The sequence below is a fragment of the Podarcis cretensis genome, assembly GCF_951804945.1.
Source record: "Podarcis cretensis genome assembly, chromosome: 11".
NCBI classification, from domain to species: domain Eukaryota; kingdom Metazoa; phylum Chordata; class Lepidosauria; order Squamata; family Lacertidae; genus Podarcis; species Podarcis cretensis.
The window spans coordinates 63,790,412-63,808,537 of record NC_137180.1 but is presented as its reverse complement, the minus strand read 5'-3'; the positions used below and the strand labels follow the sequence as shown (position 1 = coordinate 63,808,537).

Here is an 18,126-nt window from a genome sequence, read left to right as displayed (position 1 = left end):
ACAGTTTCACTTCAGAATGCGAATGGGGCTCTGGACCGGATCCCGTTCGCATCCAGAGGTACCACTGTATTAAGATTCTTCTCTCCAAAATCCCCCACACCATGTTCTTCTGGATCAAGCACAAATAAAGCCCCGCACAGAGCAATCCCTGTGCTAGATGCACAAAGTAAAAAGGTGGTTAGGAAATCTGCAGAGCCTAAAGAGGAACAGGAAAGAGGCTAAGTTCATAACAAGAAGTTTGTCACATAGCTACTTCATTAGCGACCTGTGCCAGGCAACTGATTAATAGGTGGAGAGGCTGTGCCCACACTCGCTTTTCCATTAAGGAGGTGTTGAAATAGCACTCAGCCAATCTGCAGGAAAAGAGCTTTCTTTACTTGTGATCTTGCAGCTGGTAGCCAGTACTGAACTAGCTGGTCTAACTTAAGGCTTGTCCACACTTCCGCTTGGCTTGTGCCTAGAAAGCAGTAGTTTTGCCTCTGCCCCACTGCTTTCTCCCAGAAAACCCACTCTTTAGTGCTAAATTGGAGCAAACATCAATCTAGAGAAAACCCAATTGACATTTGCTCTGATTCAGCGGCAAAGATCAGGTTTTCCCAGGGGAAAGCATTGGGGAAAGTGAGAAAGTGAACAAGCTCTTAGTAGAAGGCCAGTTTCACACATAAAGTGGTACCTCGTAAGATGAAAAACTCGCAAGACGAAAGAGTTTTTCGTTTTTTGAGTTGCTTCGCAAGACGGATTTCCCTATGGGCTTGCTTCGCAAGACGGAAACGTCTTGCAAGTTTGTTTCCTTTGTCTTGCAAGTTTGTTTCCTTTTTCTTGAAACCGTGCATTCACTTCGAGGAGCAACTCATAGCACGCGGTGTGGTAGCCTTTTTTGAGGTTTTTGAAGACTTTGGTGATTTTTGAAGCTTCGCAAGATAAAAAAATCGCAAGACAAAAAAACTCGCAGAACGAATTAATTTCGACTTGCGAGGTACCACTGTACAATGCAAACAGGATGCCATCTTCTAATTTTGTATGCCTGGGAAGACAGGATGAGTGCCACGTTTATTCAAAATGCTCCCTGGCTAGACACACATCATTTGCCAACAGGGGTGATGAAAGAGCCTGAGGGTTCTTTATGTTGCAGATGATGGAAGACAACCATCAACACTGCGGAGTACAGAAAACAATATCCTAAATATAGAAGCTGCATCCTGTGAAGTCAACCATCTTTGCAAAAGACTCTGAAATCTCTGGTTAGATTTTTAACCTGTGCTCTCTATCCAGACTGGGTGGCATATAAGATTTATCTGTTTTATTTATATATACATATGCCCAAATTAAAACCGAAAAAGTCCTCTTCCTTTGCGCAGCGCTGTCAAGCGAACAAGAGGAGAGGAAAGAAATATTGGAAAGAGCAAAGCAGTCAGAAAAGAGATGACATTTCCTTGCTGCATATCAAGAACCACCCAACCCTTCCTTCCTTCCCCACGGAGGCTCTTTGGATCGTGGAATGAAATGAAATGAGAAAGCTGCGTGGCACACTGATTTTTGAGCGTTTCTTCTTCATTACCGCAACGATTCGTATAAGCAGCCAAGCAAGGTAGCCCAAATGCATATTATTGGAGACGGAGGCTTGCTTAAGGGAGTTTGCAGGTGGGGTGAAATGTGAATTGGAGTCTCCTGACTCACAGAACCCTACACACACGTAACTGGCTATAAAGTAACGTAACATTGTACAGTCATACCTCGGGTTGAAGTTGCTTCAGGTTGAGCACTTTCGGGTTGCTCTCCGCAGCGACCCGGAAATAATGGAACACGTTACTTCCGGGTTTTGCCACTCGCGCATGCACAAATGACGTCAAAATGACGTCACGCGCATGCGCAGAAGCGGCGAATTGCGACCCACGCACGCGCAGACGTAGGTTGCGTTTACTTCAGGATGTGAACAGGGCTCCAGAATGGATCTCATTCGTATCCAGAGGTACCACTGTATACAATAAAACTGTAATCGTCATATCAAAAAATTGCAAAGCACAGTTCCTGATGGCAATAGTATATCATATTACTATTAACCTTCTGTATGTTTTTATTGTCATAAAGTCCAAGGATAGTCAAGTCCAAAGCTTGTCAAGTCCAACGATTACAGTTCCTGTTGGCGATGCCATTTCATACTGATATCTTCCTTCTGCATAGTCCTATGTCTTGAGAGTGTAACAAACAGAACTACTTAGTAACAATAAAGCAGTTACGTCTGTGTTGTGGAATCTGAACATGATTTACGTAATGAGGCATTTGTGGTGTGTGTTCACATAACCCTACAGCACAAAAGTTGTCGATACTCTGCCTTGCGATGGTGTCCTTGTGGCCTTGCACAAGGAACACTTCAAGTATGACTGAGGCACCTCTTGCGCCAGGGTTGCAAAGTCACTTTTATTAATTATGGAAATTCCTTCCAATAGCACCTTAGAGACCAGCTAAGTTTGTGCATGCACACAAAAGCTCAAACCAATAACAAACTTAGCTGGTCTCTAAGGTGCTAGTGGAAGGATTTTTTTTATTTTGTTTCATCTACGGCAGACCAACACGGCTACCTACCTGTTATTAATTATGGGACATAGTTGGTGATCATTTCTAAAAAGTGGTGGGATCCTTCCTCCAGGGTCCGGGAAGTCACAAGCTTAGATTCAAAAGTACTGCCCTCAGTCCTAGATATATGCTTGTGGTCATGGCCATAGCTGAGATTTGCTGCAATGCAGGAATCTCAACTAAAGCATCCAAGAGGGATGGCCATTTGTTCAAATGGTCTGGAGAGGTTTCACCAATTTGCAGCCTTTGGCACCAAATGGGACATTAGAGAAGTGGTGAAATACAGAATGCGTAAGTTGAGGATTAATGGTGGAGACTCCTGATGGGAGCAGCGGCCTTGATAAAAACTGACACGGGAAGCCAATTTGGGTTGCCATTTGTTATACAAGCAACTGCTCAGTACCGTTTTGTTGTTACCCTGCAGAAAAGGGCAAACCTCCTTCTTCTGACTGACGGAAAGTGGTTCAGAAAAACACTGGCAGGTTTCCAGAAGGTTGTTGCAGAGTTTACAGCCTTCTGAATCTCAAAAGGTTGCTCCGTTTAGCAAGGAGGAATTAAAGGCCCCAGGAGCATCCATCGAAGAAGCATTTGAGCCACTCAAGGAAGGCACTTGGCAGGCTGGTATTTATCCTGAGGTCATTTGTCATGGCAAGGATAGCTCCATTACCACCAACGAAGTATCTATCCATCTCAAAATATCTCATTACTACTCAGTCTTTGTGGTCAATACATTAAACTGTCTTGCTTATTTGTATGCCTTTCTTTTCTTTTCCTTTTTGAAAAAGAAGCAGCTTAATTCAAACCTTTGCAACATGGCAGAGAAATTATTTAGCCTTTGATACCTTTTCTGAGAAAAGGATGCGCTTGATGACGCGCATTTTCAAGCTCGCACCATTAAGGGCCTACCAATATGTTCTGCAAATCCGTGTAACCGAACCTCAGCAGCCCTCGTCTATCAAGAGAGAAAATCAAGAGTGCGAAGATAAGAATCACTTTGCTAGGTCTGCCAAATAAAGCAGCTCGGGGAGGAAAAAACCAGGGCAGGCGGCATTTGTGTCCAATCCATTGCTAGGAACCATCCTGTTTTGGGGAGAGAAGTGATCAAAAGTCCAATCTGGTATCCCACTCATTAAAAAACTCTCCCCAACACTGAGTGAGATTCTAAAGCAGTGATGGGGAAGCCTGTTTGACGCAATGGGCACATTCCTTTCTTGAAAATTTTCTGGGGGCCACATGGGAGTGGTGGGTGGGGCCGGAGTCCAAAATGGGCGGAGCAATGCATGCAATCATAGAATCATAGAATCATAGAGTTGGAAGAGACCACAAGGGCCATCGAGTCCAACCCCCTGCCAAGCAGGAAACACCATCAGAGCACTCCTGACATATGGTTGTCAAGCCTCTGCTTAAAGACCTCCAAAGAAGGAGACTCCACCACACTCCTTGGCAGCAAATTCCACTGTCGAACAGCTCTTACTGTCAGGAAGTTCTTCCTAATGTTTAGGTGGAATCTTCTTTCTTGTAGTTTGGATCCATTGCTCCGTGTCCGCTTCTCTGGAGCAGCAGAAAACAACCTTTCTCCCTCCTCTATGTGACATCCTTTTATATATTTGAACATGGCTATCATATCACCCCTTAACCCAGTGGCGTAGCGTGGGGGGTGCAGGGGGGGCCGGCCGCACCGGGCGCAACATTTGGGGGTTAGGGTAAGGGGGCGCAAATCCACGGGTTGTTGTTGTTGTTGTTTAGTCGTTTAGTTGTGTCCGACTCTTCGTGACCCCATGGACCAGAGAACGCCAGGCACTCCTGTCCTCCACTGCCCCCCGCAGCTTGGTCAGACTCATGCTGGTAACCTCGAAAACACTATCCAACCATCTCGTCCTCTGTCGCCCCCTTCTCCTTGTGCCCTCCATCTTTCCCAACATCAGGGTCTTCTCCAGGGAGTCTTCTCTTCTCATGAGGTGGCCAAAGTACTGGAGCCTCAGCTTCACAATCTGTCCTTCCAGTGAGCACTCAGGGCTGATTTCCTTCAGAATGGAGAGGTTTGATCTTCTTGCAGTCCATGGGACTCTCAAGAGTCTCCTCCAGCACCATAATTCAAAAGCATCCATTCTTTGGCGATCAGCCTTCTTTATGGTCCAGCTCTCACTTCCATACATCACTACTGGGAAAACCATAGCTTTAACTATACGGACCTTTGTTGGCAAGGTGATGTCTCTACTTCTCAAGATGCTGTCTAGGCCTGTCATTGCCCTTCTCCCAAGAAGCAGGCGTCTTTTAATTTCGTGGCTTCTGTCACCATCTGCAGTGATCATGGAGCCCAAGAAAGTAAAATCTCTCACTGCCTCCATTTCTTCCCCTTCTATTTGCCAGGAGGTGATGGGACCAGTAGCCATGATCTTCGTTTTTTTGATGTTGAGCTTCAGACCATATTTTGCACTCTCCTCTTTCACCCTCAATAAAAGGTTCTTTAATTCCTCCTCACTTTCTGCCATCAAGGTTGTGTCATCTGCATATCTGAGGTTGTTGATATTTCTTCCGGCAATCTTAATTCCGGCTAGGGATTCATCCAGCCCAGCCTTTCGCATGATGAATTCTGCATATAAGTTAAATAAGCAGGGAGACAAAATGCAGCCTTGTCGTACTCCTTTCCCAATTTTGAACCAGACAGTTGTTCCATATCCAGTTCTAACTGTAGCTTCTTGTCCCACATAGAGATTTCTCAGGAGACAGATGAGGTGATCAGGCACTCCCATTTCTTTAAGAACTTGCCATAGTTTGCCATGGTCGACACAGTCAAAGGCTTTTGCATAGTCAATGAAGCAGAAGTAAATGTCTTTCTGGAACTCTCTAGCTTTCTCCATAATCCAGCGCATGTTTGCAATTTGGTCTCTGGTTCCTCTGCCTCTTCTAAATCCAGCTTGCACTTCTGGGAGTTCTCGGTCCACATACTGCTTGAGCCTTCCTTGTAGAATTTTAAGCATAACCTTGCTAGCGTGAGAAATTAGTGCAATTGTGCGATAGTTGGAGCATTCTTTGGCACTGCCCTTCTTTGGGATTGGGATGTAGACTGATCTTCTCCAATCTTCTGGCCACTGCTGAGTTTTCCAAACTTGCTGGCATATTGAGTGTAGCACCTTAACAGAATCATCTTTTAAAATTTTAAATAGTTCAGCTGGAATACCATCACTTCCACTGGCCTTGTTATTTGCAGTGCTTTCTAAGGCCCATTTGACTTCACTCTCCAGGATGTCTGGCTCAAGGTCAGCAACCACACTACCTGGGGTGTACGAGACATCCGTTTCTTTCTGGTATAATTCCTCTGTGTATTCTTGCCACCTCTTCTTGATGTCTTCTGCTTCTGTTAGGTCCTTTCCACTTTTGTCCTTTATTATGGAAATCTTTGTACGAAATGTTCCTTTCATATCTCCAATTTTCTTGAACAGATCTCTGGTTCTTCCCATTCTATTGCTTTCCTCTATTTCTTTGCATTGCTTGTTTAAGAAGGTCTTCTTGTCTCTCCTTGCTATTCTTTGGAAATCTGCATTCAATTTCCTGTATGTTTCACGATCTCCCTTGCATTTTGCTTGCCTTCTCTCCCCCGCTATTTGTAAGGCCTCATTGGACAGCCACTTTGCTTTCTTGCATTTCCTTTTCATTGGGATGGTTTTCGTTGCTGCCTCCTGTATAATGTTACGAGCCTCCATCCATAGTTCTTCAGGCACTCTGTCCACCAAATCTAAATCCTTAAACCTGTTCCTCACTTCCACTGTGTATTCATAAGGGATTTGTCTTAGATTGTATCTTACCGGCCCAGTGGTTTTTCCTACTTTCTTCAGTTTAAGCTTGAATTTTGCTATAAGAAGCTGATGATCTGAGCCACAGTCAGCTCCAGGTCTTGTTTTTGCTGACTGTATAGAGCTTCTCCATCTTTGGCTGCAGAGAATATAATCAGATTTCGATGCTGCCCATCTGGTGATGTCCATGTGTAGAGTCGTCTCTTGTGTTGTTGGAAAAGCGTGTTTGTGATGACCAGCTTGTTCTCTTGACAGAACTCTATTAGCCTTTGCCCTGCTTCATTTTGATCTCCAAGGCCAAACTTGCCAGTTGTTCCTTTTATCTCTTGACTCCCTACTTTAGCATTCCAATCCCCTATAATGAGAAGAACATCCTTCTTTGGTGTCACTTCTATAAGGTGTTGTAAGTCTTCATAGAATTGGTCAATTTCAGTTTCTTCAGCACCAGTAGTTGGTGCATAAACTTGGATTACTGTGATGTTAAAAGGTCTGCCTTGGATTCGTATCGAGATCATTCTATCATTTTTGAGATTGCATCCCAGTACAGCTTTTGCCACTCTTTTGTTGACTATGAGGGCCACTCCATTTCTTTTACGGGTTTCTTGCCCACAGTAGTAGATATGATGGTCATCCAAACTGAATTCACCCATTCCCGTCCATTTTAGTTCACTGATGCCCAGGATGTCAATATTTATTCTTGCCATCTCATTTTTGACCACCTCCAACTTACCCATGTTCATGGTTCTTACATTCCAGGTTCCTATGCAATATTTTTCTTTACAGCATTGAACTTTCCTTTCGCTTCCAGGCATATCCGCAACTGAGCGTCCTTTCGGCTTTGGCCCAGCCACTTCATCAGCTCTGGATCTACTTGTACTTGCCCTCCGCTCTTCCCCAGTAGCATGTTGGACGCCTTCCGACCTGAGGGGCTCATCTTCCAGCGTCATAACTTTTATATGCCTGTTGTCTTTGTCCATGGAGTTTTCTTGGCAGGGATACTGGAGTGGCTTGCCGGTTCCTCCTCCAGGTGGATCACGTTTGGTCAAAACTCTCCACTATGACCTGTTCATCTTGGGTGCCCTGCTCGGCATAGTTCATAGCTTCTCTGAGTTCTTCAAGCCCCTTCGCCACGGCAAGGCAGTGATCCATGAAGGGGAATCCATGGGTTAGGGGGCGCAAATTACTTGCCTTGCCCTGGGTGCTGACAACCCACGCTACGCCACTGCCTTAACCTCCTCTTCTCCAGGCTAAACATGCCTAGCTCCCTTAGCCGTTCCTCATAAGGCATCGTTTCCAGGCCTTTGACCATTTTGGTTGCCCTCCTCTGGACACGTCCCAGTTTGTCAGTGTCCTTCTTGAACTGTGGTGCCCAGAACTGGACACAGTACTCCAGGTGAGGTCTGACCAGAGCAGAATACAGTGGCACTATTACTTCCCTTGATCTAGATGCTATACTCCTATTGATGCAGCCCAGAATATTTTGTGCAGTAGGTTAGCTTCTTCTGCACAGCCCCCATGCAGAGAAGCAAGAGGCACCACCAGGGTTCGAACACATATTCCAGGCGGGCAAAAATGCTTATGGAAGGTTCAAAGGAGGTCTGGTGGAAAGAGGGAGCATGGCTAAGGTATGCTGCCTCTGAACATGGAGGCTCCGCTATGGCAGTCCTGCTCTCCCTTGAATCTATGTCATCCTCTTTCTGAAAAAGGCATCCAAACCAGTGGCCGCCTCTGCATTCTTGTGCCTGCAAGTTCCATAGTTACACTCCCTGAGAAGAAGGGAAAGCGCTTTCGTGCAACTCCATGCCTTTGCCGAAATACCTTGTGCAAATTAATTGAAACAAAGCCTATCTTACTCATAATCTTGTATTCAAAACAAACATGAAAAGTCAGTTGATCGTTACAGTGTCGGAAGACTGCAGCCAATAGAAGGAAAGATGTGCTTGCCACAATATACTGAGGTTCTTCAAAAGAGAGTTATTCCAGAGCTGGAAAAGAGGTATCCTGAGGTTACTGGGATACTGCAGCAGGACCTAGCCCCCTGTCACATATCGAAAGTAGTGAAGAAATTCGTTACAGAGCAGCAGATACAGGTACTTGATTGGCCAGGGAATTCCCCGGACATAAATCCCATTGAGAATTTGAGGGCTGTATGCAAAATTCGCCTCCGTGCTGTAGACTGTATGACTATGGAGAAGCTCATTCAGGCGCTGATTCGAGTGTGGTACAGGGATCCGAAAATCAACAATGACTGTTTGAAACTAGTAGACTCCATGCTAAACTGTGTTCAAATGCTGCTTAAAAATAATGGAGGTTATATCCGTTACTAATGCACATATGTGGGACGCAGGTGGCGCTGTGGGTTAAAGCCTCAGCGCCTAGGACTTGCCGATCGAAAGGTCAGCGGTTCGAATCCCTGCGGCGGGGTGCGCTCCTGCTGCTCGGTCCCAGCGCCTGCCAACCTAGCAGTTCGAAAGCACCCCCGGGTGCAAGTAGATAAATAGGGACCACTTACTGGTGGGAAGGTAAACGGCGTTTCCGTGTGCTGCGCTGGCTCGCCATATGCAGCTTTGTCACGCTGGCCACGTGACCCGGAAGTGTCTCCGGACAGCGCTGGCCCCTGGCCTCTTAAGTGAGATGGGCGCACAACCCCAGAGTCTGTCAAGACTGGCCCGTATGGGCAGGGGTACCTTTATCTTTACCTTTAATGCACATATATGTGAGATTTGTACAGTGGTACCTCGGGTTAAGTACTTAATTCGTTCCGGAGGTAAGTTCTTAAACTGAAACTGTTCTTACCCTGAAGCACCACTTTAGCTAATGGGGCCTCCTGCTGCTGCCAAGCCACCGGAGCACGATTTTTGTTCTCATCCTGAAGCAAAGTTCTTAACCCGAGGTACTATTAGCAGAGTCTGTAACCTGAAGCGTATGTAATCTGAAGCGTATGTAACCCGAGGTACCACTGTACATGTATATGTGAGTTTTGTACAATAAATGATATTGTTTGTTTCAATTAATTTGCACAAGGGTATAGATTACAAGGGACGCAGGTGGCGCTGTGGGTTAAAGCCTCAGCGCCTAGGACTTGCCGATCGAAAGGTCGGCGGTTCGAATCCCTGCGGCGGGGTGCGCTCCCGCTGCTCGGTCCCAGCGCCTGCCAACCTAGCAGTTCGAAAGCACCTCCGGGTGCAAGTAGATAAATAGGGACCGCTTACCAGCGGGAAGGTAAACGGCGTTTCCGTGTGCGGCTCTGGCTCTGGCCAGAGCAGCGATGTCACGCTGGCCACGTGACCCGGAAGTGTCTCCGGACAGCGCTGGCCCCTGGCCTCTTAAGTGAGATGGGTGCACAACCCCAGAGTCTGTCAAGACTGGCCCGTATGGGCAGGGGTACCTTTACCTTTACCTTTATAGATTACAAACTTACGCTGATCAATCACTCGTTAGCCCTCTGAAATAGCCAAGCAGCCCTAGGCCTTCACTCTGGCCAGCATCACTACAGAGGGCAACTTTTATTTAACCTGTGGTTCTCAAAGAGCTCACCTCCCTTTCTTTGCTTCCTTTTATTTTAGGTTATGGTTGCAGCAGAGAGGAGAACAGTTTTCTGCCACGGCAAAATAGGTGGCTGCTCCTGAATACCAAAGTCTACCCTCCCCTGGCAGTGCCTCGTGTAGCTTCATGTATCCCTATTAAAGCATATTCCTTTCCGGAATTGATGCCAGCAGCACTTTATTAGGGGACGGGATTGAATTATCCGCAGTAATTGAGCTGAGCCATTTGAACAGGAGGGACAAAAAGGTTATGAGCGATTCTCAGCTCCCCTGATGTGGGGTAGGAAAGACTTTATTAAAAATGAATCTTGGGCACTTGTTTAAGCATCACTAAAAAGGTCTATTCTGCCCCAGTGAGCTCAGCTACTGCTGCAGCCTTTCCCAAACGCGCTGGTCCATGGAGAAAGGACCGTCTTTAAGAATAACTCTGCCCAAGATCTGATCTCCATCTAAAGAGAGAGATCTTGCAGTCTCTCCTAAGGGAAAGCTGTGTTTCTCCCCCTGCCAATTATTTTTTTTAATGGTGAACATGACCATTGCATGAATACAGATTGTTCAAACCTCCAAAGAGAGGGGCAGTAAGCTGTTCTTTTCTCTGCCTTTGGATGTAGCCAATAAACCAATGTTTCCAGGTTGGGGGCATGGGAGAAAGCACCTTTCCATGGCCCTGGATTTTATCCAAGGAAGCGAGAGAAAATGCAGGACATTTCTTCACTGCTTCTTCTGCTTTATGCTGAATATTCTTTTGCTTTATGTTCAAAGGCAGGCCTCGCACATCCTGATACCCCACTAAGTAAGCTTGCTTTCTGCCGCTTCACAGGGTCGGACTGGAACCAATGGATTCAAATTGCAAGAAAGGAGGTTCCGACTAAACTTTAGGAAGAACTAGCAACATCAACCCTGCCGTGTGGCAATCCCTTGCAGATGACCGCAGTACCAGGAGACAGACAGTCAGGTTGGGCATCCACAGCAGTGACCAGAGGAGGAATGGCCGCTGGGAGGAGCAAAGAGAGAAGAAATGCCATGGGGCGTCTGCAGCAACACAGCTGGACACCTTCCCCTGCCCCGGCTGAAACAAAACGTGTGTCTCACCACAGCAAGCACTGCAACCGTCCAACAGCTCCAAAGTTGCACTTGCCCATTATCTCCCAAGGCAGACGGCTGCCAATCAAAATGTCCAACAGTAAGGGCTGTTCGACACTGGGCCTACAGATGACCTTGGAAGGTGGTGGCCTCTCCTTCCGTGGAGGTTTTCAAACAGAGTTTGGATGGCCATCTATCTGTCAGGGAAGCTTTAGCTGTGAATCATTCATTGCAGGGCATTGGACTAGAGGACAATTCGGGTCCCTTCCAATTGTACCGTTTTATGATTCATTGCTCTCGCTTGGTTTTTCTGTGCATTGCACCAGCATCAACGTCCACCACTTGCTGCCCCTGTTTCCTGTCCACCTGCGGTCCCTGTGTCCACATCTGCCAGTGGTACTTTGTGTATAGACCCGGGGGGGGGGGGGGGGATGGCCAGCTAACAAACCAAAGATGGCAGAGGCTTTAACACCAGTGAAGTTAGCAAAAATGTATCATACTCATGATAATAAATGCTGGAAATGTAGAGAAAAAGAAGGAACCTTTTACCACATGTGGTGGACGTGCCCCAAGGTAAAAGACTTCTGGGAAAAGTTTTATAATGAGCTGAAAAAAGTGTTGAAAAACACATTTATTAAAAAACCAGAAGCCTTTTTACTTGGTATAGTGGGGGGGTGAAATCCCCAAAAAGGGTGTTACTTTTTTTCTGTATGCCACAACAGCTGCGAGAATATTGCTAGCAAAGAATTAGAAGAAACAAGATTTACCAACTATCGAAGAATGGCAGATGAAGATGATGGACTGTATGGAACTTGCCGAACTGACCAGGAGACTCCAAGACCAGAGAGAAGAGACGGTGGAAGAAGACTGGAAGAAGTTTAAGGAATATTTGACAAAATATGTTAATATTTAAATCATAGAATAGCTTTGGATATAGGCTGTAGGATTAGAAGTAGAAGATAGTGTATTTTAAAATAGTATTATTTGTAAGTGATAAAATGAGAAGTTATTTTAAATGTGGGTGGGGGAAGATGGTTAGAAACTATGATATATGTAAACTGCTAAAGATGAAGTAAAATGAAAATCAGATAGGTGGGACTTGGAGAAGCCCACTTAACAATGTTTATAAAAATAAGGATATGACAAGAATTGGTTTGTACTGTTTGTGTTCTTTATTTGTGTTATAAAATGAATAAACATTTTTTTGCGGGGGGGGGGAGATGGCAGAGGCACCACCTACAGCTGGTCAATGGCTTCCTGCCATGATAAGGCTGATCTAGTACCTGTGGGATGTCTGGATAGGCACAGAATATCCATCTTTTCCTTAAGATGCATCACTTCTGAATGGTTGGTTATATGCATGTCAGAAACCAAACTGGCATTACCCCAACAGGGCCTACAGTCAAGCTCACCTGAGACACCAGCAGGACCCATCAATCCATGCAAGAGATGATAGATAGGCAGGCAGGCAGGCAGGCAGGCAATCAGCTTACCTTCCCGTCAGTGGTAACCGCAGCAAAGACGGTGGAGGAATATGGAGCCCAAGCAACATCTCCAACGGCGGAATTGAGGTCGTAGATGAACATGGGAGCCCTGAAAGCAAATGACCCTGGATGTCAGCAGATGCCACCTTCTGAGTCAGGGCTGGGCAGAATCCGTTCCGGGCAGAAGCAAGCCAAGAACAGGCCCAGGCAGAGAGGCAGGCAAGCGCGAGAGGAATTTGAGCCAGGCCACTGGTTTAAAGGAAAGGGTCAAAGATGGCACGCAGAAAGCGGACATGGATATTCCAAAAAGGGCAGGTTCTGTTCAGTTCCATAGAAGGCAAAGGAAAGTTCCCTGGAGGCAGAAAAGTTTAACTAGTCTGCCCAGAAGGTCTTTTTTCTGCTCCCCTTTTGCTTTTAGGGCCAATGAGGCCAGTGGGCAGCTGAATAGGTTCCCTCTGGTGTGACCCACTGCAGGGCGAGGAGGAAGGTTGGCACCCACATGTGGGCCAAGGAAGGGCATCTTTGGCCAGAGTCTGCCAGGGGCATTTTGCTCCCCTAAGTGGCTGCACTGTGTGACCTCAAAGCTGCGCCCCGACAAGGCAGCCCCCCTGCTGTGCACAACTGAGTGTGATCCAGCTGTTTGCTCCAGCCAGCATCCTCCAGAAGGGGTTTGGGGGGGCACATTTTAGATTAGGAACTGCTTCTCTGGTGTCCCAACCCATCTTGCCCATCTGCTCAGGCTACTTCTTGTGCCAGCCTTGAATCCTCTGGTGACGCATCACCTTTGCAGAAGGAAAGCTGTGGCCATCCCATAGCCGTGGGGAACAGCCACAGAGAACTCCTGCTCATGTGGGGGGCATAATTTATTTTATTTATTTATTTCTTAAACTTTATACATTGCATGATTTTACACACACACACACACACACACACACACAGAGTGGACGCTCGGATTGCGAACATGATCTGTGTGGGAAGCACATTCGCAACCCACAGCACCACGTCTGCACATGCGCGGGTTGCAATTCGGCATTTCTGTGCATGCGCAAAGTGCGATTTAGTGTTCTGTGCATGTGCAAGTGCTGTAACCCGGAAGTAACCCGTTCGAGTACTTCCGGGTTTGGTGCGTTGTGCAACCCAAAATCACACAACCCGAAGCGTCTGTGACCCGAGGTATGAATGTACACACACACACACACACACACACAGCATCCACTATTCCCCCCCACCCCGCCAAAGCGGTTTGCTAAATTATAAATAAGAAGCATTAGCAGCAACAATTTAAGACACTGAAAAAATAACCACAGGCTAAAGACAGATTAAAACCTGCATCAACTCTCTGAGCAGGCATGTCAAAACACACACACAAAAATAGTTTTTTAGCAGGTGCCAGAAAGAGTACAGTGAAGGTGCCTGCTTGAGATCAATAGGCAGGGAGTTCCAAAGGTTATCAGCATAAATCACAACTGCCCTCCATCCCCCAGTGCACGGGGATGACGGCAGGGCAATGCACAGGCTGTGGCTGGACATACTTTATGTTGTGGTCCCAGATCTTCACCGTCCAGTCTGAGCTGCAGGAAATGAAAACCTTGCTGTGGAACGGGTTCCAGCTCACGGCATCGACGGCCATATGGTGGGCATGAAAGATGTCCAGGAATTGCGTCGAGTAGGACTTTGAACACTGCAAAAATACAAGGAGTTGGTGACATTCTGCTGCTCAGCTCTCTGCATTATTTCCTGCCCCCCCGCCCCCCCCGGAGACGAGTTTTCACTTAACACCTGATACCTGCTTTGTCTCTCTTCGGCACACAGCACGGAGCCCTGATCATCACAGTAATTTCCTCACTCTGCTCTGCAATCCCGAATCCGGCCAGTGAAATTGGGCTTAATGGAAGTATTTTTAGAGCCGGGCTGTTTATTAAGCGTCCATTTCCAGCCCCATGAAGAATTCCTACTCGCTCCTCGGGAGACGCTGCTGCAAGCTAATGTATAGTAATGCAAAGAACCCGGAGTTCAGATTTGGATGTCAGATTTGGGTGACTGCAACTCCTGCTTCTCATTAAACAGACATGTAGCATAAACAGCATGCTAGATGCTGCACAAGTGACAGGGGTAAGGACATCATAGAAAACGCAGACAAGGGAGATGTTGGGGGAAAGGCTAATGGCTGTTCCATGAGTAACTGGGCAGGAGAATTGTCAGACCGCATTTTCCAGAGGCCTTCTGGTCATTGGTATTTCCAGAATTTGTCATATTAAGGGGCTTGTAAAATGCCCCCCCGAAGTCTGGAAGTACTGAAAGGTACCATTCCCAAGAGATATTTCTGCACGTTGCAAAATCATTCCAAGGGCACAACACTTTTGGTCCAATTCAGGTCCTAGGAAGTTTCCCTAATTTGGGTCCCATGCAGAGGAATCCTTTGGGGCAGTGGGGGTAGGAGGGGGTCAAAAAGTCATGGTTCATTCTAGCCAGTCATGCAATTGATGGCTATCGGTTATGTACTGGGTTGAATAGGATTCAGAATGCAGCAGTCTGATTGGCCCTAGAACAATAGGATCCAGAATGCAGCAGTCTGATTGGCCCTAGAACAATAGGATCCAGAATGCAGCAGTCTGATTGGTCCTAGAACAACAGGATCCAGAATGCAGCAGTCTGGTTGGTCCACAGGAGCCACCCAATCCAGCTCCAGGTGGAAGGGAATCTGCAACTTGATTGGCCTACAGGAGAATCCCAGAATTAGCCAATCACGTCGGGCCCATTGTGTAAATAATGTATATAAGGCAGACATTCTGGGGGAACTTCCATTCCTCCTCACCACTATGAACTGAATAAAGAGCATGAAATCCACTCTCGACTCTGAGTATATTTCACTATCCATTGAGGAAACAGAAACAGGCTCAGTGAGGATCCTGCTCGGAATACTGAATTTTATGGCCTAACTTGGGGGCTTCTAATTTGGCCTTGATCCAGAGCCATCAGGGCTAGTAGCCACCTACTAGAGCAAGCCAAGTTCCCCAGAAAGATATAGTCTAGAATCATAGAAGAGTAGAGCTGGGAGGGACCCTGAGGCTCATCTAGTCCAACCCACCTGAAATGCAGCTTCTTTCAACCCTTGCCAATGCATTGCTTTGCACAGACTAACAAGGCTACTGTTCTGGAATTGATTTTAGAATAAGGAAAACCATTCACTCATATATTTACTAAATACTAGACCAGTTCATCTTAAAAAGCAGAGACATCACCTTGCCAACAAAGGTCCGTATAGTTAAAGCAATGGTTTTCTCAGTAGTGATGTATGGAAGTGAGAGCTGGACTATAAAGAAGGCTGATTGCTGAAGAATTGATGCCTTTGAATTCTGGTGCTGGAGGAGACTCTTGAGAGTCCCATGGACTGCAAGAAGACCAAACCTCTCCATTCTGAAGGATATCAGCCTTGAGTGCTCACTGGAAGGACAAATCCTGAAGCTGAGGCTCCAAGACTTTGGCCACCTCCTGAGAAGAGAAGACTCCCTGGAAAAGACCCTGATGCTGGGAAAGATGGAGGGGACAAGGAGAAGGGGACAACAGAGGACAAGATGGTTGGACAGTGTTCTCGAAGCTACAAACATGAGTTTGACCAAACTGCGGGAGGCAGTGGAAGACAGGAGTGCCTGGCGTGCTCTGGTCCAGGGGGTCACGAAGAGTCAGACACGATTAAACGACTAAACAACAAAAGACTAGTTCATGGAGGAGAGGGATATTAGTGGCTACTAGCCATAATGGGTATGTTCTGCCTCCACAGTCAGAGGCAGCAGAGCTTCTAAATACCAGCCTTCATGTTCTTACTACTTGCAGCTGTATTTAATTAATTATTTATAATAATAATAATAATAATAATAATAATAATAAATAAAATTTATACCCCGCCCTCCCCGACCAGAGCTGGGCTCAGGGCAGCTAAACCAATAAAATCACAATAAAAACATAATGGGGGGACGGGACAAAACCAATTTAAAATACAGGTTAAAGTGCAATTTAAAATGCAGCCTCATTTTAAAAGTAGCCAATAAATCAAGACCATAAGGGGAGGGAAACATAAGGGTCAGACTGAGTCCAAGCCAAAGGCCAGGCAGAACAGCTCTGTCTTGCAGGCCCTGCGGAAAGATGTCAAGTCCCGCAGGGCCCTGGTCTCTTGTGACAGAGCGTTCCACCAAGTCGGGGCCAGTACTGAAAAGGCCCTGGCCCTAGTTAGCACAAATTTGCTAAAAACACACAGAGAGCATTACTGTATTTCAACAGAGAGCGTTCTTCTTCTTCCTAGTTCGTACCATAGGCCACCCCACCTCTAAGTCTCACACAAACACGTAACCCTGCAAGATCAAAAAATAAACCCATTTTACAGAGGCTGAGATGGAGTGAGTTGGCCACAGCTGGTCAGCGACTTTAAAGCTTATGTCAGAGTTGAACGAGCTTAAATTCCAGCATTCAAACTTGGCAAGACCAAATGCAAATCTCTGCTGCACCTTTTCCGAAGGTCCCTATCTTTGGTAATCCTCACAGAACTCTAGCCCATGGTTGCCATTAATTTGATTTGAACTGATTTTATAATGAATTGATTTTAGAATGCTGTATTATTTTACTGTTGTTAGCCACTCTGAGCCCAGCTTTGGCTGGAGAGGGCGGGATATTATTATTATTATTATTATTATTATTATTATTATTATTATTATTATTTCCAGTTGACCAGTTCTGCCTGAAAGCAAAGTTATTAATTTCTGACTCATGGGGTATCCCAGGGCCTTCCAGATAAGCTATCTTCCCTGTTAAATTGCATTGGTTCAGACGACAGAGTTGCCTCTTTGGGTGAGTTGGACGTTCCAGCATCCCTGAAATTTTTATAAATGATTAAGGTGCAGGAATCTTTCCGAGAGGCTGAGCTGCTGGTCCTGCACATAATTATATTGCTGAAAGCGCACTTGCAGAGCACCAACCCTCCATCATTGCTAATGATTCCTGAAACCTAAGATCAGTATGTTTCCTCACCAACGCCTTCCTTCTGGCAATCAGGCCACGGGCAATTTAACAGAAGAAAGAAGATGCTGCCTTGCCTGAATGTTTGTCTCGTATGCAGAAGAGGTTTTACAGGGCTGGAGGGCCAGAAAATATTAACAATCGGATGGCTGTTGATGATGGTGCTATTTTGGCAGGAAGGCTCCTCTTAGCCCAAACCACATATGGCAAGAAACCTATGAGTTGCAGAGTTATGAAAAACTAAAAAACAAAGTGCGAGATTGGCGTCATTACTACCAAATAATGGAGGCCTATAATTTGGGCAAGAAAATTGGTTTTCAGGTGGAAAAATCAAAATTGGAAATAGAATTGTTAGAACCCAAAACTAACAATTTGTCGAGAATGTATAACTTGCTGTTGAAATGGAATACTCAGGATGAAACGGTGAAATCAGCTATGATTAAATGGGCACAAGATGTTGGACATAATATTATGATGGCTGACTGGGAACAGTTATGGACCACAGGTATAAAGTTTACGGCATGCAATGCCTTAAGAGAGAATATAATGAAAATGATCTACAGGTGGTACATGACGTCAGTCAAGCTTGCAAAAATTTATCATTTGCCCGAAAATAAATGTTGGAAGTGTAAAGAG

At 46.0% G+C, this 18,126-nt stretch overlaps 1 protein-coding gene across 1 annotated transcript in view; it reads right to left on the bottom strand.

Annotated features, from left to right (window-relative positions):
• The window catches only part of DNAI1 (dynein axonemal intermediate chain 1), a 169,637-nt gene that overhangs the window by 53,070 nt on the left and 98,441 nt on the right, over nt 1-18,126 (bottom strand). The window contains exons 17-18 of the mRNA XM_079994837.1: nt 14,013-14,161; nt 12,490-12,589 (exon numbers count right to left, since the gene is read on the bottom strand). Of these exons, the coding sequence (XP_079850963.1) occupies nt 12,490-12,589; nt 14,013-14,161 (249 nt within the window). The remainder of the gene's footprint in view (nt 1-12,489; nt 12,590-14,012; nt 14,162-18,126) is intronic.